This window comes from Falco biarmicus, chromosome 15, assembly GCF_023638135.1.
Source record: "Falco biarmicus isolate bFalBia1 chromosome 15, bFalBia1.pri, whole genome shotgun sequence".
Classification (NCBI taxonomy): domain Eukaryota; kingdom Metazoa; phylum Chordata; class Aves; order Falconiformes; family Falconidae; genus Falco; species Falco biarmicus.
In genome coordinates, this window is record NC_079302.1 from 6,364,178 (window position 1) to 6,385,711 (window position 21,534).

At 40.6% G+C, this 21,534-nt stretch overlaps 1 protein-coding gene across 1 annotated transcript in view; it reads left to right on the top strand.

Annotated features, from left to right (window-relative positions):
* Positions 1–7,166: 7,166 nt before the first annotated feature.
* Positions 7,167–21,534, top strand: part of PKD1L3 (polycystin 1 like 3, transient receptor potential channel interacting) — a 41,690-nt gene continuing 27,322 nt past the window's right edge. Inside the window, 11 exon segments of the mRNA XM_056361118.1 lie at positions 7,167–7,701; positions 8,267–8,431; positions 11,453–11,638; positions 12,415–12,525; positions 12,946–13,093; positions 14,787–15,007; positions 15,683–16,087; positions 17,181–17,279; positions 18,355–18,404; positions 19,938–20,055; positions 20,660–20,867. Coding sequence (XP_056217093.1) covers positions 7,167–7,701; positions 8,267–8,431; positions 11,453–11,638; positions 12,415–12,525; positions 12,946–13,093; positions 14,787–15,007; positions 15,683–16,087; positions 17,181–17,279; positions 18,355–18,404; positions 19,938–20,055; positions 20,660–20,867 — 2,246 coding nt within the window.

The window sequence follows — 21,534 nt, forward strand, 5'->3', positions numbered from 1 at the left end:
ACTTTTCCTGGTTTCAGCTGGAACAGAGTTAATTTCCTCCTTAGCAGCTGGTGTGGCTCTGTGTTTGGGATTTGGTGTGAGAACAACGCTGACAGCAGCTGATGGCTTTGGTTGTTGCTGGGTGATGTTTATAGTAAGTGAAGGACTTTGCAGTTTCTTGGGCACGGGACGTTGGGAGGGGACACAGCCAGGAGAGCTGAACTGGCCAAAGGGCTGTTCCATACCATATGACGTCAAGCTGAGTATATACAAGCTGGGGGAAGGAGGAGGCAGGGGGGACGTTCGGCATTGGGGTGTCTGTCTTCCCAAGTCACCGTGACACGTGATGGAGCCCGGCTTTCCTGGGGGTGGCTGAGCACCTGCCTGCCCATGGGAAGCGGTGAATGAATTCCTTGTTTGGCTTCGCTTGCGTGCGTGGCTTTTGCTTTCCCTGTTAAGCTGTCTTCATCTCAACCCACGAGTTTTCTCACTCTTATTCCTCCAACCCTCTCCCCCATCCCACTGTGGGGGGAGTGAGTGAGTGAGTGGCTGCCTGGGACTTGGTCACTGGCCAGGGCTAAACCACAACATACAGTCATGTTTTTAATACATATCACCAGAAAGACTAATTTGTTTATTTAAACAAAAATATAATGCAATTTTGTATTAAAACTCTTCAAGCGCTGAGGCGCAGAAATGGTAGCCTATATAACTCATACTAGTACCCAGCCAGACTGAACTTGATCATAATGCCCAAGCATTTAAATGCCCAAACATTTAAACACTAGACATTCAAACAAGTAAACAGCCACTACCCCCATAAACTTCCTCACTATAAGACTTTTATGACCTCATCTACACCTTTCAACATCCCAAGACTATTTACATGTTTTAATATTTATGTTATACGGTTCAGTAGTATGTTTTCAAGTGGGCAGAATGACAACGTGAAGGTTGGCATTCACTTGCATGACTGAAGGTGTAGAAATGGTGTTACAGACATTTACAGTAACAGAAGTTAGTGGTGCTACACATTGTCCCACCTTTTAGCCTACTGTACACCTTTGGGAGAACATAAAAGGAAAGTATAAAGAACTGTTTTCTGGTTTTAATCAGGTGGCATCTGAGCGTAGAGTGCTGAACACAGAAGCAGTGCTCCTGAACAGACACTGCTGGACCTCCAGTCTTCTCATTATGGGGATTGCGAAGCTGATCTCTTTTGTAAGTTTGTTGTCTCTACTGATAAGAGACATTAATAATGAAAACAACTTGTTACACAGCTTTTTTTCTCTCTGTTTTCATGTCCTGTAAGCTCAGAAACAGCTCATAACAAGCAAAAGAAAAATGTGTAAGAAAATGAAATGGCATAAACAAGAGGTGGAAGCTGGACTGCCTAAGAAAACTGGACAGTCTTATGCCTATGGAAATCTGGAGTGACTGCAGACACCAGTGGAATTGTGATGGCTGTAGATTCAGATCCAAGGAATTTTCTTTTTGTCCCTCTGTGCGTGGTAGGAAAAGTTCAGTTCATTTGTACCTACCACTTGATGTTTCACCCCAAGAAGGTACCTTTCACCCTCAGAACAGTATCTCTTAAGATATTAAGGCAACAGCACATCTAAATTGTGCCACTTAGTCGTAATCACAACAACACAAGGTGTCAGCAGATGCTTCAGCCAGTTCTGCTACTTTCTATGTGGATTCAAGGGTAACCCTAGCCATCAATAACCCTAGCTTGATTAAAGTTCTTATGGGGTGTATATCCTCTTCTTTACAACAGTCAAAGTTCTGCTGTGGAAGGCAATAAAACATAGGAACTAGAGAAGAAAGAGGGAGGTATTGAGGCATCAACTGTGCGGCAGGTGAGGAAAGTCAAGCTACAAGCCCAAAGGCAATATTAGATGCTTCTGAAGGGACAGTTCCTAAGAGAAGATCCTCAAGGACTTATCTGGGCAATGTTTGTGCCAGAAGGTAACCATATACATCCCATAAACAGAAATTATGTCCAAACCAGCAACTCCTGAATGTATTCCTACTTATCTTTATCCTGACCCCATCACGTCAGGTATCAATGTCTAGTTTAATTATTGTACCCTGTAAAGATAAGAATTGTTTTCCCTGTGTTTCTAAACAAGATAACATCAAAATTGCAGCTTGGCAGGGCTCACTGGTAAGTTCACTGTGTTGCCACATGGAAAATTAGACAGTAGAGCAACAACAAAACCAAACCCTTTTCAGTCAGCAAATAACTGAGTCTCACTATCAGGACAAGCAGCCTAGGAGGGAGCAGCAAGGAAGGAAGCGTGCATGTGACCCACCTTCTTAAACCAATTGGCAGCTGAACTTTTTTTAAAGCCAGCTGGAGAGATGGGAGATGTAGATGTACTTCCATCCCTTTCTGGATAGTCTGCTCAGTACTCAGTACCTCCTGCCTATGCGGGTAATAATGGAACAGGTCTTTTCAAGAGGCAGAAGGGTACATGTACCCTTTTTCTGCACACTGCGGAAGGGTACATGACACACCAAAATGGATCACTCATGATCTTGTCTCACGTTAATGACTCCTGAAAATAATCTTTTTACTACCTCAAATCCAAAGTAATATAAATCAATTTTCCATTTATGTGATTACTCAATTCATAGAACAGAGATATATTTCTGTTCCTGATAAAATCTATACGTTACATTCAGTAATATTCAGGAATGTAAAGATGGTAATATCCTCCTATAGAGAGTAAATTTACTTGCTCCTCCTCAAGGCAAATGAACAACAGCCAAAATGAATGGGTGTGTGATTTATTCCTTCCCATTGGCAGCTCTTCACTTCCTTAACTCTTCAAATCTAATACTTTCTGGCCTCTGTCAAAGACTGTCAAGCTATTCTGCTGTGCTGCAATGCCTTTTGAATCACAGGATGTTATTAGGCTGTCATGACGCAGCTGTGATCTGTACTAGGGTACAAATCAGGACCACCCTGAAGTCAGTAGTGGCACCATACCTCTCCTCCTTGTCTGCACACCCAGCTCTCCAATAGCCCAGTGAAACTCTGGAACAGACTTTTCTCTGGGACACCAAAGTTCAGAAATAGAAAAGTCTTATGAATGAGCCATGTTTTCCTAATAGCAGCAGCTGGTCATGGAGAAATTTGCAGTTGGATACAGGGAACCCTGAACTATAGAGCTATTGGTTATGTTGAACAAGCATTCAGGCTTGTATTTTTCAAAAATTGCAACCTAGTGCTTGGTGCCTAATTAGGGGCATGAAAGGCTGATTTGCAAAGGTGTCAAGGTAAGCCTACCAGTGTTGTTAGATAAGCATTGTGTGCGCTTGTCTCCCATTCTATAAGAATTTAGGCATATAAAGCTAAACTTTCCAAATGTCCTATCATTTACATATATAAGGTTAGATTTTTAAAAAATGAATTAATGATTATGAGTACTTTGAGGTTTGGCTACCAAAACTGAGCTGGTTTTAAGGAGTTCAATTTCAGGAGTGGTGAACATCACCTAGAAGGTTCCCTTACTGAATCAAGGTGTAGACCACCATTTTTTTTAAACATTTCTTCACCTTTTCAACATTGTAAAGAAAATACGTTTCAGATTTCTTTCACCTCAATAGCTTCTACTTCCCACAACAACAACAAAAAAATAATAAACCTTTAAGGATCCATTTGAAAACCAGGAATAAATCACTCATCATTGTTTTTTGTGATGTTTCATATAGCGCAATGCTTTTCTTAAGAAAGTTTCTCTTGATGGCCACCATCTGATGTAACTCCTAAGGGCAAGTTAGGACTCTAAGAGATCTGTAGGGTCCCCTAAAACATTTCTGCGAAAAATGAAAGACTTATTCCCACAGATGCAAGAGAGTTCGCAAACAAAGGAGTTATTCATAGCTTTATCGCAGCTTGGAGTGAGGGTGTGAAAATATTGAGAAAGCTTTGTCACGAATTTCTGGTCAAAGCTTGCAAAGCACAATTGCCTCGCAAGCCTTATTTTAGCTGGTGAATATGTTTTAGTTCAAGTCACTGGTACGTAACACGTGCTGTAGGGGTGGTTGCTCCATGAGCCTTTCAGGCAGACAGCTGTAACTGAACAAGGATTAACAATTTTTGGCTATATGCAAAGGGGTCACAGTTCCTTCAGAACAGTGCTTATATAAAGACTTTTCTGAGCCAGCCTCAGTTCTTCAGAACTGTGCAAAAGGCAAACAAAAACCAGCAAGTGAATGGTTTTGGTGTATCCAAAATCTATACAACTGACATTTTCCGTGATGCTTCCCTGAAGTTCCTGGAGTAGCTTTACAATACCTGTTAGAGGTCAGTTACACTCCCATGCTCAGTCAGAAGAGGAGAACTTAGTGTAATTTCCAGCCACCCCCTTGAAGCAAAGACAGAGGTTTAATTAAGCACTTCCATGACTGCCTTTTGAAACATGCAAGATGAGAGTATACAGCAAGGTGTACCATTTTGTCTCTTGCACACCAGCACACGTGACTATTTAAGTAATTTCTTAAACTATTTAAATTATTTAAATTCAGCAAGCTATACAAAGGCAAATAGAAAAAAAAAAAAAAACCAACCCCAAAAACAAACCCACAAAAACCTCACAAAACCATTATATTGTGAAGCTTCCATACAGACTTCTGGCATAAGAAAGCTATTTTTAAAAAAGGCCTTTCTGTTGAGGAAGAATACAAAAGGCATGTTTCTTACAACATGGTAAATTCAAGGAGCACTGTTTATTTGAAATCAAGCCATTTTTCACTTACGAGTGAAAAGGGCTTTCAGAAACTTTATCTGTTCCTCAGGACCACAGTGGCTAATTTTGATGCTTTTAAAGCAGTATTTTCTTTTCTGTAAATGCTTTTCTCTTCCTTGTGGTAAACAGAATAAACTGACAGACTGCTTTACTGGCACTAAAATATATGAAGTCAACAAACTGCAGAAGAGGGAAACTGTCTTTCTTCCATTCCCCATCTGCTGCAGGCAGCTGAAGAGTTACTTATAGCAACCGTAGATTAGGAAAAAAATTCACACTGCTGTAGAAATTGCCAACAGTAGACTCACTTGGAGATCTTGGCTTTATTTGTAGACATTTCCAAACATTATTTGTTCTTTTTTAGGGCCTGTTTCAAAATCCGTCAAAGCCAAAGACAAGACTTCCATTAATTTCAATGGCTTTGGAGGAGATTCACAGAGGATAGCCTGTGGCATCTCCAGCTCTGGCGTTTTTAGCAGTATGTTCATGTAGTCAAATTTCCAGTTGCATAGGGAGAACTGGACAATGCTACAGAATCCATTCATCACAAATGTGACTCAACGGCACCTACTGGAAATGCACAGTCTGTATCACTAAGCCAGATACATTTAACTACCATCTCCTTTGCTACACCTATGTTTTTAGAAACAGGCTGTGTTTCTCATATCTAAAAGAACAAAATGGGAGGGCTGGCTGCCAGCTTCTGCAAAGCCTGGCAAGTCAGGAAGAAGCAAGGAATCTGAAGGAAATGTCACGAAGATGTACAGTGGCCAACTAACTGAACAGCAGCTGCCCTCAGCTCTGACTTTTGCAGTAGCTTGAATACAAAACAGTTCGGTTGGGGGTTCCCAGGCCAAAGCCTATGAAGTTTTGTATGTAGGCCCAAAAAGGACTCCTAATTTGCAGACATCCTTGACATAACCAGCTGATAATCAAAGTTATATGGTCTTTTCCAGGAAGGGGATGGGTGTCTGGGCACTGACTGGGCCAGATCCATCAGCTAATCAGAATATGGATTGGACTTCTCCTGAGGTAGGAAACCCAGTCTGAATATTCACATCTCAGCTGCTGCATAAGCCCTCTCTGTTAATCAGTCATAAATTAATGTGGGATCTGCTCCAAGGGCTCCATAGCTGCGGCAAGTCTTGCTTTTCAAGTGTAATGGGAAAAGAGATATCCAGCATAGTGTCTGTCCCTCCATCACAGTGCATTTTCTTCCCCTTTCCTCTCCTCCTCCACAATTGTCCTACCCATTAAACACTTTCCATGGCCTTTATCTCAAACCCCCTGATCACAGTTCTGCTTTATCCAGCTGGGCAGGGTGACTATGAACCGCAGGTCCAGAAAGGTCTTGGGACTGAAGATCACTCTTAAATGTTTACTGGATGCATACTTCAGTTTGCAAGAAAGCTTTAGAGTTAGAGCTGGGCAGGCATACTGCGTGGTATGTGCACTACCTTCAGCTCAACGGCACAATCCAGGTGGCATTTCTGGAATGTGGGAATTCCACCAAACATCACTGCTTCCTGCACCTCTGTGATGAGGAGCTGGCTCACTGATCCATGTCTAAATATGAGTGCATGTTCTTTCAGCATCAGGTTATGGTGCTATAAATTAATAATTGCCTCAAATTCAGTGGTGTTAATGCCAAAGACAGGGGGATCACAATAGCTAAAGATCCTTATTTATACTCTATTTCTGCTAATCCAGTGGCCTTGTAAACCTGACGGGTATCTTTTTGTAAGGAAGTTCAGAAGCACTTTGGGATTTCAGCTCCTAAGTATTGCTGGGCTGGCTTCCCAAAGTCCATCAGCAGCCTTTGGAATGTGCACATAGGGCTCCTAAGTAGTTTTGATGATTAAGGCAATACTTTCATCTTTTCTAAATCACAGTTTTAACTTCTGGCCTCCTCTACCTCCTAGCAGGTATAAATACTGTAGCTCTATACAGTTAAGCAGCTTAGCTTGTAAGGGATGATGGGAGCATTTCACCCAAAATGAAGCTTACTTGGAACAGCTGAGATTAACCTGTGTGTGTGTAAACAGGTGGGCAGTAGGAATATGATATGATAATTAGACATTGCATTAGCATCCAAAAGAAGCACAACAAACAACTATTATTACAAATAAAGCAATCCAAAACAATAAAATATATCTAGAGGAGCACTGTGTGTTTTCCCGTCTCGTAACTCTTTGTGTTTCTCATTTCCCTAATTCTCCTCTCATTCTTACTATTGTATCTCTGTTGTTGTAAAGACCTCCAGCTTTAATGTTCACACAATGATGCCTTTGATGTAGGAGCCTTATCTCACTTTCCCATGTGTTCAACAGCAGCATCTATCAACTTTATCTTCTCTGCTCATGAGAAAAGCAATACTCTGATGTCTTGTCTTCAAACTGACTTCACATGGAATGAGATATTTACACAATGGGCCTTACAATGGCCATTGCACTTGTTGTGTGTATCCTCAGACACAATTGCCTTTATATATTAGAAGCAATCTGTTCCATGTTCTATCGCTGCTGTTGTTGCAAGCAGCAAGGAGGAAGGAGAAATGCTGATGACATGACAAGCACGAGATCTCAAGCTTTGGAAGAAGGCAGGGGAAAGACTGGTGATTTGATAAGCAAGATGAGTGCCACACAGGGCACTGAGCTGAGAATGTGGCTTGGGATCGCAGTTCTAATTTCTCTTGCAGGATGTTTGGCTGTGGACGATGCAACCGTTGATGAAGGGACCCTTTGCTCAGAGTACCAGGTAGCTTTCAACCATTCATGCTATGAGTTTGTTAGACTCCAGCGTACCTTCACAAGTGCCCAGAGCTGGTGTGAGAGAGGAGGAGGGCACCTTGTCTTTATTGAAACTGAGGAAACTCAAGAGTTCTTGCAAAAACATATTGCTGAGGATCAGGAATGGTGGATAGGACTGATCTCAAACTCCTTGCTGAATCAAACTACTGACGGTAGGTGATTTTGAAATCATGTCTTCTTGAAAACTGTATCAGCCCATGATGCTTACTTGACATGGTAACAAACACAGTTAGTTTCTCTGTAGACATCTGCTGAAAAGCTACTGTCTTTTGTTGCTGTAACTTCAGATTTATATTAAGAAGTTTAAATTGCCTGGTTCACTTCCCAGTTGCCTGTTGTCACCCTTTCCATTGGATCTTGTAGCTGTGTGAATGCATGGTGAATTAGAACAGCTTGCTGACCCAGTGAAAAAAATGTGCTGGGTTAGGTCTCCAGTGGAAGAGCAAGCTGAGACAATTCATCACACTAGGAAATGCTGCAAGATCTGATGCAAGGGAAATGGTGGAATCTTGAGGTTGGGAGCACAAGGGGAAGGGGTAGTGTCTCTTTTAATGATTATATCAAGTTAAATATAAAACATAATTGAAGATCCCTATTCAGACTAAACCACCTCTGCTTCAGCAGGAGCAGGGCTACAGTCCTGCTCTGCAGGCTTTGGCTCTGTAATTGTATTACAGTTGAAAATAAACACTGGGGACACAATTGCTTTGTTCACAGGGTTGATGATTTGGCTGGACACTTCAAATATAAGCTACAGTAACTGGTACAAGGATCAGCCATCTACCTTCTCATCCACATGTGGGTACATCCTGAAGAATGCCAAGTATCAGTGGGGTGTGACTGAAAATTGCAGCCAGGAATTTGACTTCATTTGCGAGTTTGGTAAGATACACAATAGCTGAAACTGAGAAGTGAGCATGCCATATTCACAACTGTCCATAAATTGCCTGGTTGCTTTCAAAGTGGCTGCAAAATAACTTAATCAAGCTTATTAAAAGTGAACAAGCAAAAGGCCATATAACCCCAGCAGGTACTCCTTTTCTAGTGTGCTGATATAAGATCTGATCTAAAGAACGGAAGAATCCTGAAATCACTGGGAGATGTAGGTGCTCAAACTAGCCATCAAGGTCCAGGTTCCCAATAGAGGTCTAGCAAAATAGAAACGGATCTGAGGGTGAACCTAAATGAGTAGCAGTCCATGTCTACAGTGGACATAAGCTAGCTAGTTTAAATTTGAGTAGTGCCTCCCATAGCATGGTTGCAAGAATAAACTCTCACAACACCATAGTACCTGAGCTAGATGAGAACTGCATAACTGCCCTATAAAAATACTCTTAATCAGAAATACGTGCCAAAATAATTTCCATCTGTAACTGAAGCAAAAATACAGCCAAGCTTCCAAGAGACACCACTCCTAGCAGCCTGGAGTAAGCAAAAGTGAGAGCAAGTCTTTCTTGTTTCTTCTCAAACCCTTCCATGAGGTGAAGTTTGAGGGCTTCCCCAGGTAAAGAAGCAGACAAGAACCTGTACTACCTGGTGGCATTTTAGTGCTCAGACAGAAACTCTTCAGACATTGTGTCCCTTACATTGTGACTTGGAACAAACAGTCCTGGAAAGAAATGCTGGCAATATCACCTCATTCAACATATAGATACGAGGGGAATTTGTGTTTCTTGTACTTTGCACACCAGCCAGGCATTTTAAACTGTAACTAGAATAAAGGTCATAAGCGCCGGACGGACAGTTTGGCTGTAGACTCACTAATACAAAAAGTCTTTGAATCCAGTATGCAGGTACAGGTTTCCACAAACCCTAGAATTGCTGCTGCCTTGGTCCAGTACTGTACTACTTCTGACATAATTAACAAGTCATTCCAGCAATCAGCAAAACTAATAACATTTTGTTTCCTGTCCTGATTTTCTGTTCCACATCCCCTCCCTACCTTCCTCCTCAGCACTCCCAGTTCACTCCCATCTCCCCAGCATGTCGCACCTCTGCAAATACTTCTCACTCCCTCAGCTCCCTCCCCGGCAGTCCTGCAGGTGCTCCAGAGCTCCAGATTTATGTGCTGGCCAGTTGAATCCCACACCATGGAACAGATAAACATCAGGTTGTAATCCCTACTCCTAATGGAGGCACTGATGTAGCTCCTTCTCTTCTACCTAGCTATTGATTTTCATGGAATTTTAGGGTGTTTTGAATTTTATATCTATACATCAAATCTGGCTGAAGATGACTAACATTAAAAATGATTGGGGGAGATGAAATTGGCAGACAGCACAAACCCTTATGCTTATTTTCCTTGCAAAAACAGACTAAAATTATTTTTCCATTACAACCACAGTAGACAAATGTCTGTTTATAGGGAAATTATCATCTGTTATCATAGGATCTGACTTAAAGACTATTAAATTCAAAGAGCGTTTGCATTAATGAAAAACAATGTCCTACACCACATCCATCACTTCATTACCCAGGATTGAGGCAACTATAGCCTTGTTTTCAGTATCTACAGCCCATGTCCATTAATAAACATACATATTTCGGTAACAGAGTGGACTCCACTTTTAGCAGCTTTGCGTGTGCATGCAAGGAATTAGATCCAATATCCCAAAGAAAAAGTTTCTCTAGGTGTTGAATGCCTGGAACTTCCCACAGCCTGAGTGTGCTTCAGTTTGTCTCTGTAAAATGGGCATAGTGATACTTAACACCTTCACACACAGCTACTGTGAGGCTTGGTTTGCAGTAACGGTTCAGTTTGAAACTTCAAATTAAATGTGTTGGTACCTCCAAATAGTACCACTAGTTGAATTTAATATCTCTCATTCCTGATAACTTGTCTACTTGATCTATGAACTAGGTCTATCTGTACAAACCACTAACCAGAGTGTTCTGTCTTCATCCTTTCTTTGGCCATCTATCCTGGTTATCTGTGTTTCTCGACACAAATAAAATCTTTCCTTATTATTATTTCTTATTATTTCTAGAACAAAAAAAAATTTGCACAAGATGATAGTCTGTATTAGAATTTAACAACAAATTATTTTTCAGGCTTATTTAGAGAGCTCTAATCTGTAAACTGATCATGTTGCTATAGTTACAGCCAGGCTTAGATTTAGCCTTTAAATAACAATAGCACACAATTACTGCAGTGTGCACACATTGGCACTGTTAATCAAATTACTTAAGGGGAACGATCAAAACAGCAACTGGAGGACAATGTATTTAAACCTGAGACAGCTGAAACAAAAACATTCTTTTGCAACACTCCCAAAAGACAGCAGTCTTTTGCATCCTTCTCTTCAGGGTATTAAGTATCCTGATTACTACAGGATACTAAGAATTCTGAAAGATAATTAACTGTCCCAGATTAATCAAAGAATGAGGTGTACACATTTAGAGATATGACCTTACTCATTTGAGCAGTCCTGCTGAATGAAGTCAGTCGAATATCACACAGGAACAAAGGTGTCTCTGTAGCAGAAATGGGAACAGGTCCCATACTTAATATGCAAACTATTCTCCAGAGCAATTACCTGAACATCATGCAAATCACACACTGCCAGAAGGCTCTTTTGGAAGCAAGGAGTAACTTTAAACCTTCCAGTACTGCAGATCAAATAAATGCTAAGCATTTTCCTAAAAAAAAAAAGCTTATTTTTTTAATTCAAAATTTTTTATTTTAAAAAAATATTCTCAAATTTTTGTTTAAAGCAGTAAAAACCAGAAATCTATTACTTTGGATTTTAAAAAAGGGAAAATATTTTATTCTTTGTTCTTTTTTAAATTTTATTTTATTAATTGTTCAGCTTAAAAGGGAAAAGAGAAGAAATGGAAACTAAAAAAATGGTTATTCACAACTGTAGCAGGATTTTTCAGAAATATTTTTTTCTCTCCTATTAGAATCTGGTCAGAGCATTGCTTGTGAAAATAACAATGCCACTGTACAGTGCGGATCAGGAGAAGTTATTCAAATCGGAGAGAGCTTCTATGGACGGAAGACCCCTCACTACTGTGTATCGCAGACTCCTCTCCAGTACGATACAGATGAAGGCTGTAGCTGGATCAGTGTCAGAGATGAAGTAGCAGGTAGTATCTTATGGCATTGCTTGTTGGAAGCATAGAGTATGTGCCAAAGTTCCTGGTCCCTAAAATACTTTAGTTTGTATTTCAGTAGAGTTAGTGAATGGGAAAGTGGATTATTGCTAAAATGAAGGGAATCAGAGAGAACTTCTGATGTAGGAGGTTCCCAGAAGAGGCTGGATGGAAAGGAGGGACTTTGCGAGGAGCAAAGATTCAGAGGAGAGTGGGAGCAAGTGGAGAATTAGGGCGTTTCTCTCACTGTGTGAAGAAAATATGTGGCCACGCTGATTCCCTGATGAACTCAATGGGATACCCTAGGTTTGACAGAGATGGAAGAGAACACATCCATACAAACCTAACTCCAAACCAGGAAGGGCGAAAAGGCTGGCACCCACGGGGACAGGAGGGATCTGCTGCTGCCTGCTGTGTGTTGAGTACCCAGCTTGCTGCACCTATGTGGCTCTGCTGCCTGACAGACTGAACAGTGGCTATGGCCTGTCTCTATGGTGATTCTTTGGGCTTCTAGCCAAAATGAAACAAAACACGTAACTTGGGGGTTTTAGCCACTTTAACTCAGCTTTTTTCCAGTAAAGTGGAATGGTGCTAAGAAATACCAGGCAATAAGCAACACAAGTCAAAGTGACGTGGGAGTTTGTCTAGACATCAGGCACCTGGTGTTGCTCCCTCTCTCCTTGTTTTCCCTCTAATCATCTCTCATCCGAGCTGTTACGACAGTCAAAGACAAAACCCACTGGTTCATATAAAATGGTCCTTCTTTCCAGGCCAGTGTCACGGTCTCCAGGCCTGCCAGGTGGCAGCAGATGGCACTTTCTTTGGAGATCCTTGTCCAGCTTCTGGAAGCTATTTGTCTATTCAATACCACTGCAAGGAAGGTAAGTGGGAGGGGGCTGTCAACACCAAAAGCCTGTTCTGCTCTTTGCTGCAACACTGTGAGCATTGATATTTATCTTAAAAATCACTGCTCCATCCTCAGTGAAAAACCTGGAAGAGCAGTGACCACTAAAAATAGGGACAAAAATGTAGCTTCCCTGTCCTGAGGGGTTTTGGTAGGATACAAAGCTAGGAAATTCAATCACATAAAACACACTTAGATGAAATTATGTTCCAAAAGAATCTTGAACCAGTAGGTATGGGAAAGAATCAGCTCCCTGTTGCACCACTAATGCACTCAAACTAGCATCAGTATCAACTCTGTTTTGGAGAAGGCCTGCTTTCAATAGACGACAATTATTTGAATGATGCAAGAAATGTAGACAGACGATGGCATTGAATTCTGTCATTATGTTTTACAGGTCTGCAGCTGGTTGTAACAGATACGTGCTTTGTCTTTGAAAATGTCATGGTCAGTTTGAACTGGCTGCTCTCTCCATACTCTGGCAACCTTTCCTGTATCATTAGCACTGGAGATGGCCACACTGTTGATCCTTACTACCCTCTAACGTAAGATACATCCTTCATGTATCATCAGATAACCAGTCAGTTTCACTGCTTGCATTTTATTGAATGCTCCAAGTCTCTTAAATGAGATGTTAAACATTAAGTTGATTAATAATAGATCATACTTGGATTCTGCAGAAACTTGTTTTGAAATTAATACACAATTTTTTGTCAAGCTGCCAACCACAATCTTTCTTCTGCTTATGATGACAAGTGATTCCTACTTCTTACTAAGATAATTTATTCCTGAACCCAAGACAGAAAATTACTGAAAACATATCAGTAACTGCAAAAAAACCAGGCAAGCATTACCTTCTTAAGTTTAAAGAGTATTTTTTAATAACATTTAAAATAATACAACAGCTGGAGTTTTTCTTTTGCTTTAGTTGCATAAAAATTGTGTCTTCTCAAGATGAAACATTTTTCTGCTGGATTTAAAAATCAGGTTTTGTCCTACTTCTAGGAATGACAGACAGAGAATGGCTCTAGAAATTTATTCATTTACTGATGGAATCCTTCTTGAGTCAACCAGAAAAGTAGGAGTAGAAGAATGAAACCCAAAAAGCAGTAACGTACTAGAAACAGTAAACATTCTTTCAGAGCTACAGACACAGGCCTGTAGCTGTAAAGAACTTGAAAAAAATTCTTTGATAGTGCGCTTTTAAGTAAGATACATTTGCTGGCTGTAAGCAGAGGCTTGCTCTTTTTGTGGGAAGCCCTTTTACTTCACCTACTAAATGGCTCACGGTCATGCTCATCTGTTTTCTGTGTCCAGTTTGGTACATACTCTTACAGGAATTGCCTCTACTGGTCTGATCTTGTCATTGGCATGTTTTTGAAATCTGGTTAGAATGAAACCTTTGTCTTCATTAAAACTGCTAATGAAAAATAAGTGTTATCAAGGATGATATATCCTGATCTTTGTCTGCATTTGCTAGGTGGTACCATGATAAGAACAGAAAGAGTTCAGAGACAACAGTGTCAGGAATATCACTTATTTGCTTTCCATGGTGCATGTCATTCAAGAAGGGTATCTTTAGGTTCTTTTCATCATTTTGCTGTGCTTGTTAGTAATAACAGCAACTACCACAGATATCTTCATATCCATTCATCTCTTATTGCTATCATGACCAGAGCTGCACCAGACCCAGGAGTCAAGAAGAGACATTTTTGCTAGCGTGGGCAAGTACAGAAGCAGCTGCACATTAAAAAAAAATAGAGCAAGGGAGTGCTCTGACAAAATGCTGAGGAGCCTCAGCTTCCACTGATATATCTAGGAGAAGGTAAATCAGGAATAAAATAAAGAATAGAGAATTAAGGTCACTGTTACATGTTCTAATATGCACAGTCACATGTCTGTGCTCAGAGCCAACGAGTCACAAACCAGATCTAATGCCACATGCTATTGAACTGTAATCTACCTACTTTACAGCAAAATGTATCCACCCGTATAGGTACGCTTTGAGAATGACCACCCCTGATATACAACCTTAATGACGCTGTAGCTGGAACAAAGGAACAATCTCCAACCCTAAAAAGTCTCTGTAAATAAATGAGGGATTACAGCGATTGCAGGAGAGCTGAGTCAGGTCAGAAATCTGGGAACTGTGACCACTGTTCCCACGTAAGGCTAAGGATTTCCCAGGACAGTCTTCCACAACAAGTAGCTGTTCTCTTTCTATTCTAGACTGGTCAGCAACGTCACATACAGGTATTCAACTCCTGGAGTGTTTACTGTTTTTGTGGAATGCACCACCAGTGAATGGCACGTGATGGCACAGAAGAGGGTGACTGTACAGGATAAGGAGGATCAACTAAGCATTACCGGGTGCTATAGCCAGTATGAATCTGGGAACAGCTCTCACTGCCGTACACTGTATGGGGAGTTGTTGTGGATTCAAGTTGAGCTCAATGGAGGTGACGGTAATTACTTTTCGTGATTTAAATGGTAGGCTAAATATTATGCCACCCATGCGATAGAAGCAGGATTTTCATTATGCAAAACGAGTCACCTTTTTAGTGAATGCTTTCCCTCTAACTGTTGCATTGCTGCAATTGAACGCTCTCAGCTCTATTGGAGGGGGTCTTTCTCAGAGCTATTACACCAAAACCAAGTATAAACCCTTTTTCCCTCTACACAAAGCTGACAAAGCATGAGCATAACTTTAGTCACACAAATCCACATGAAGCCAGTAAGAATATCTCCATATTTAAAGTTAGGAATCCACAGAAATGCTTCTCGGATTGAGGGTAAAAGGATCCTGTGCTGAGCTGGTCACGTTTGCTGGCGTACATTTCATTTTTTCTTCAAGTTCCTGGAATCTACATATATCCTTAAAAAATAAACTTCAGTAGTGTATGTTTGAATTCTCTTGACTATCCTAACAGTCCCAGCAGAAAACACACGATAGATAGACTACCATAGGGAATCTAAAGGGGCACAAAACCACCTTGAGTGACTTTACTAAAAATGACTGCATTGCTACAGTGTTCTTATGACTCCTTTATACATACCCAAATGCTGCACAGAGCCACTAGATTTGGATGGGCTATTACACAAGCTGTGAGAAATTTTGAACTGTCTTTTTGCAGGCAACGGAGTGACCTACATTATATTAGCAGATAATGTGACACTCACTGAATCCAGTGCAAAGGAAGGAATCGCTCCTCACAATCTGACACTCAACAGTGCCTCTCAGGAGCTGCTGGGCCCAGGGATACATCAGCTGGAAATCCGAGCATCCAGCAACACAACTGCATTGGAGATCTCTGAGCGTATTGCTGTTCACTTCATTGAGCCAGTATCTGGTCTTCAGGCTGCACTAGCTTCTCACACCCTGCACCTGGGGGAGAATTTGGAGGTGAATGTCTCTGTGTCTCATGGTGCCCCAGATCAGCTGAAGTTTGAGGTGACTGGATGTAATGAAACTCACTCTCATAAAGAAGATGGTCCTCATGGGGAACCTCGAACATACATCATCCCCGTGCACTCTGAAGGTACAGCGTGCTGACATCTGTATTTCCAAGACACAGCTGAGTAGAGGAGTTCACATACAGTCACAGCATCCTGGGGTAGGGGACAATTACAGGTGAATTGGGTAGCTTTTCTAACTGCTCAAACTGGGTCTGCAGAACACTATGAGCAGCACAGTCTCATTGACTTGTAAGGGAGCTAAAAAAAATTAACTGGCAAATGAGTGTCCATATGGAGACGGAAAGCAAGGCTCCACCTGATCTTTGCAATAGAAAAGACATAGTGAACCAGGGTTTAATTTTCATGACACAAACTGATTCAAGTACAAATGATCACATTTTCCTGAATCACAAAGTGTTTTCCTACTGTTTGTTCATATGTATAACTTTTCAAGTTTACAATCCTCTGCATTTTACACTGCAGTAATTAATAATCTGAGTTCTCAGTAGAGATGACAAAGAAAAGGAAAGCTTCTCTGTGCATTGGTGTCCAACATGTAGTTTTTGTTGGACTTACTTATGAAAAAGTTTTTTTAGTAATTTTTTCTTTCCATTATTAAGAAATCAAAGCCTTTAAAATGTAGGTTAGGGAGATTGCCCTTAAGAGTTAATTCAGTGGCAGAAGATAAAAAAGTTTCCTCCTTTAATGAACTATACAAATCCCATGCCAAAGCAAGAACACTACAAGCTAATTATGATTTCATTTTATGTTTTAAAATTATTAAATATTACAAGTTTTATTGGGTCTCCCTATACCCATTTGAACATCCCTTCCTTTCAGGCAGAAATTTTCAAACAAGACATCTGCTCTCTCAAGATGCATAAACTCATTTGGCCTCCAGTATTTGCACACCTCTAGTTCCCTGTGTGATAATACCATAGCCAGCTGACAAAGAACAGCATTGCAAGCGCTAGAATAAAGACAGCTGAGTTATTAAAAAGCTAAGATAAAGGGGAAGACCATTCCTTGAAAAGCCTTTCAGCAGTGGAAAGTCATCAGAAAAAAACAAAGCTCTTAAAGAAATTAATAGGATTTTCTGTATGAATTAGATTTTAGACCTCAAATAAGATGGACTGGTCCCACTGGTATTCTTAACTGGCCATTTGTCTTCTCTAGGTACTTTCCTAGTGAAAGTGGTGGCCATGAATGCCTTCTCAAACATGAGTCTGGATCTTGGGTTCATCACTGTGTTGGCAAACAGTTCTCACAAAAAAGGTAACTGCATTAATCTGCCAGTGCTGGTTTTGACCACATAAGTGTCTTTTTGCAATCACAGCATTTCACACAGTGTTTATGATTTGTATCTAGTAATTGCTTTCATTCCAGCAACTGTGCTGTAAACTTTTGTGAAGGCTTATTCCTGATGAAGGCAGAGTCCCTGGCTTTCAAGTAGTCATAAAATAGTATCATTCTGTATATGTTACACATTGCACATTTGCTATTTGTCCTAGAAATAATTAGTGAAGTTTATGGCTCAGGACATAGCTCTGAAACCAGGAAATAATTGCATCACAGCAGTATCATAAATTGTTGTCAGTAAATGCTTCTAGATGGCTCATCATTACATTTACAAAATCAGATTATACCAGGAATAAAGTGACTTTAGTACTAATCCTATGAAGCCTTTTCCAGTGCTTTCCCTTAATTTTTCTTTGGACATCGATGAAACTCCATCACCTTCCATGAACTAATTTTAATTTCCTGTAATCATAGAATGGTTTGGGTTGGAAGGGATGTTAAAGACCATCTAGCCCCACCCCCTGCCATGGGCAGGGACACCCACCACCAGCCCAGGTTGCTCCCAGCCCTGTCCAGCCTGGCCTGGGACACTGCCAGGGATGGGACACCCACAGCTGCTCCGGGCAACTTTGTTCCACTGTTTTGTCACCTTCACAGTAAAGAATTTCTTCCTACTGTGTAATCTAAATCTGTCCTCTTTACAGCTTAAAGCCACCCTGCCTTGTCCTATCACTACATGCCCTTGTAAAAAGTCCCTCTCCAGCTTTTCTGCAGGCCACCTTTATATACTAGAAGGCTGCTATAAGGTCTCCTTGGAGCCTTCTCCAGGCTAAACAACCCCAGCTCTCTCAGCCCATCTTCATCATGTTTGAAGAATCAGGATCACCTCCTTTGTAGGATGTGACTAGCTTGTTACAATTTCAGTCTGTTACAGCCCTATCTGTCAGACTGTTGGTAGCTAAACCCTGTGTATTTGAGTCATATTCACTGAGCATCTCCGAAAGCTCTACAGGTAGCACTAAAATATTCTGCTTTGTTTTGTATTAAACAGATTCTGCTAAGGAAGAAGGCAGCTCCAAAACAAATACCCAAAAGACAAATGTAAGTATTATTTAAGGAACTTCCTTTAAAATTTAAATGCTTAGAAATGTTTCTTACCAGTAAAAGTGCTGCATGAGATATTGAAAAGAAGTATTTGTAGCATACTAGATTATGGACTAGATTTTCTGTGACCCATATGGTTTAACATAAAACATACACCAAAAGTCTCTGAGACAAATGTGTTTACAAGCATTCAATCTACGATTCATAAAAGGCCTGCAAGTAACAATTTCACGATTAGAGAAAATTAAGTTTTCACAGTGATTCAGTTTTGGAAGTTGAAATGTGCTTTGATGAATTTTTATTTTATCTACTTGACTCATGCAAAACTCTCTGAGGGGCTATCCTCCAAGCAGAGTTTATTATATTTTTGTATTGTTTCTACATGTTTTCTGCTCCTGTATTGGAATATTTAAGTTACTTTGCAAAGAAGACATTTCCAGTTTACCATAAACTGGGAAACTAATGATACACCAATTGCTAGCAACTGCATAAATTTAAATAATAAAATTGCCAGGTAGAATATTTTATTATCAACTTAGAGGTCTAGTTTTTAACTGTAACACTAGCAGATAGATGTCTGCTATAGGAGACGTGCTGCTTCACAAGAAGGCATCATGCTTTACAGATTGCCTGTGAGAATATATTGCATCAAAGGAATAGAAATTTAATTCAAAACTAAGTTTATCACAGTTTGTTGCACAGTGAGACAAATTCAGTGTGGTGGTTTGACCCTGGCTGAATGCCGGGTACCCACCAAAGCCTGCCTCACCGTGGGCTTCACCAGGGGCTGCCATAGAATCTCTGGGCACCTGGAGCCCCTCCTGCCCTGGCCTGGGGGGCTGCAGAGATGTTGCTCTTACATATCCTCACTCCTCACTCTGTGCTTCTGCTGGCACAGATTATTTTTTTCCCCCCTTCTTAAATATGTATCACAGAGGCACTACCACCGTTGCTGATGGGCTCTGCCCTGGCCAGCAGCAGGCCCATGTCGGAGCGAGCTGGCATTGGCTCCATCGGACATGGGGGAAGCTTCTGGCAGCTTCTCACACAAACCACCTCTGTAGCCCCCCCCCGCCACCAAACCCTTGCCATGCAAACCCACTACATTCAGCTACTGCCTCCTTCTCTTTACCTATAGCCATAATGTATCCACTTCAAATAAAAAAGGCATGTATTAAAAGGTGTACTGGAGGACAAATGATTGTTCAAGGGTTAAAAGTCTTGGTCCAGAAGTGGAAAATTAGTATGAACTAGTTTCCTAAATACCTGCATTAGTTTTGAAAAGGGGAGTTGTGCTCCTAAGCCACTCCCACGTTTGGAAGTATTTTGCCACAAATTTCTCTGTGCCATCCGCTTCTATTCCCATAGCTTCTAGTTCCATGCAACCACTGATCAGGGAGATAGTTTAAACTGAGCTGCACACAGTGACTTGGGGTCTAAAATTTCAGACCTTTTTCATTATAAAGAAGCAAGATACATAGGTGTTTGTACATGCTCCTGTCCTGACTGATACATTTACTTATTATTTAGGATCACAAAAGAAAATACAAAATATATATTAAACCAAGTCGCCACGTGGATCCTTTCACAACTGTTACGCTTGGCTGGTCAGACAACAACAATAATTCCAGTTTTCTCTGGTCCTGTGGTATGTGCATTTCCTCAACTTTTCCCACCAAATTCTATTTGGTGAGCAACAAGCTCACTGTCATGTCAGATCAAGTGGTGAAAATCTGACTAAAGATGGTTTACTCTCTGGCTTTAACGTTTGCCATTCACTGTACATGAAGAATGTCCTTCTACCTTACCCTGGTTTTAACACCAAACTAATTATGGTATACAATATGGCATAGTACTCAGTTTTGTCTTTTCCCAAATGTTTCAATTTTTCAAGATCTACTTGTCCTAAGCCCTCTCACCCTCGCAGCCAAGAACTAATCCCAAGTGACTTACCTAGTATGTGTCTCAATAAAACAGCAATAATTAGGATTAAATGTGATGCAAAACATTTGTGGCTGAAAACTAGATTGAGATTCAGGACATCTGTGTTCTATCCCCATATTTATCCCTGACCTCATATATTACTTTGAAAAAGCCAATCTCCACTCTGAACTCTGATTACCCACTCTTTAAACTGGGTTCAGGAAACTTGTCAGCTCTGTAAAGTTCTTTGAAATCTACGGCAGGAAATTCCTTTATAAGAGACATGGGATGTTACGAATATCCTAATTATAAAGGAAATGTTTGTGCAGGAGCTTGCTGGCCAGCATGGAAAGAATGTGTGCAGCAACAGACAATCCTAACCAACCAAAGTGAAGTGCAAATCCCACCTTCCTGCCTTCCTCCTCCAAAGTCAGCAGTGACTGTCAGGGTTACAGTCCGAAACCATGGCAATGAAGAGAGGCAGGATGAGCAATGTCTCTATGTGACTGCAAAACAAGAACTGCAACTGGAAATCAGGTCTGTTTTTAAACCCTAGTATTCACTGGTTGATGTTATTACTGCACACACATAGTCGAAGGCCACAGTTACTAATAATAATTATAATAAAGTGATAACATACTTATAACTGTAAATCTATTTATACCTTACCATCATAGGAATTACAGACAAAATGGGCCTTGCTGCATTTTCCAGTCCACATTTCTGAACATAATCCTTTTATAAACTCAATAATATTCTTCCCAAGGCCATTTAGGGTTTTTGACCCCATTACATCTTTTCAATGTTGGAGATTTCCATACACAAACCTGTACCTTACAAAACTGTAAGATATGTCCGAAACTTCTACTAGACACCAAGATACACATTATCACCTTAAAACACCCGCTCTTCAAAACTCCAGTGCCTCATTAAAGAGCAGTGGCATTTCAATGATCTATTAATATAATAATTTCAGGAGCTTAAATAGAAGCAGGCTTCATTTGACAGCCTGAATCAGTTTTGCAACATAAAAAGTTTGCAGGTTCTGGGCCTCAGTCATGTTGAAAATGGAGATGAAGGTTCCTAAATCTCTTGCTTTAAAATTAAGTATTTCACTGCTTGTGGGTCATGTGTCACCTGTCTCATTTTGCAGGGCTTTGCAGATTTTCGTCAAAAGACAGTAAAACAATCAACATCAAGGACT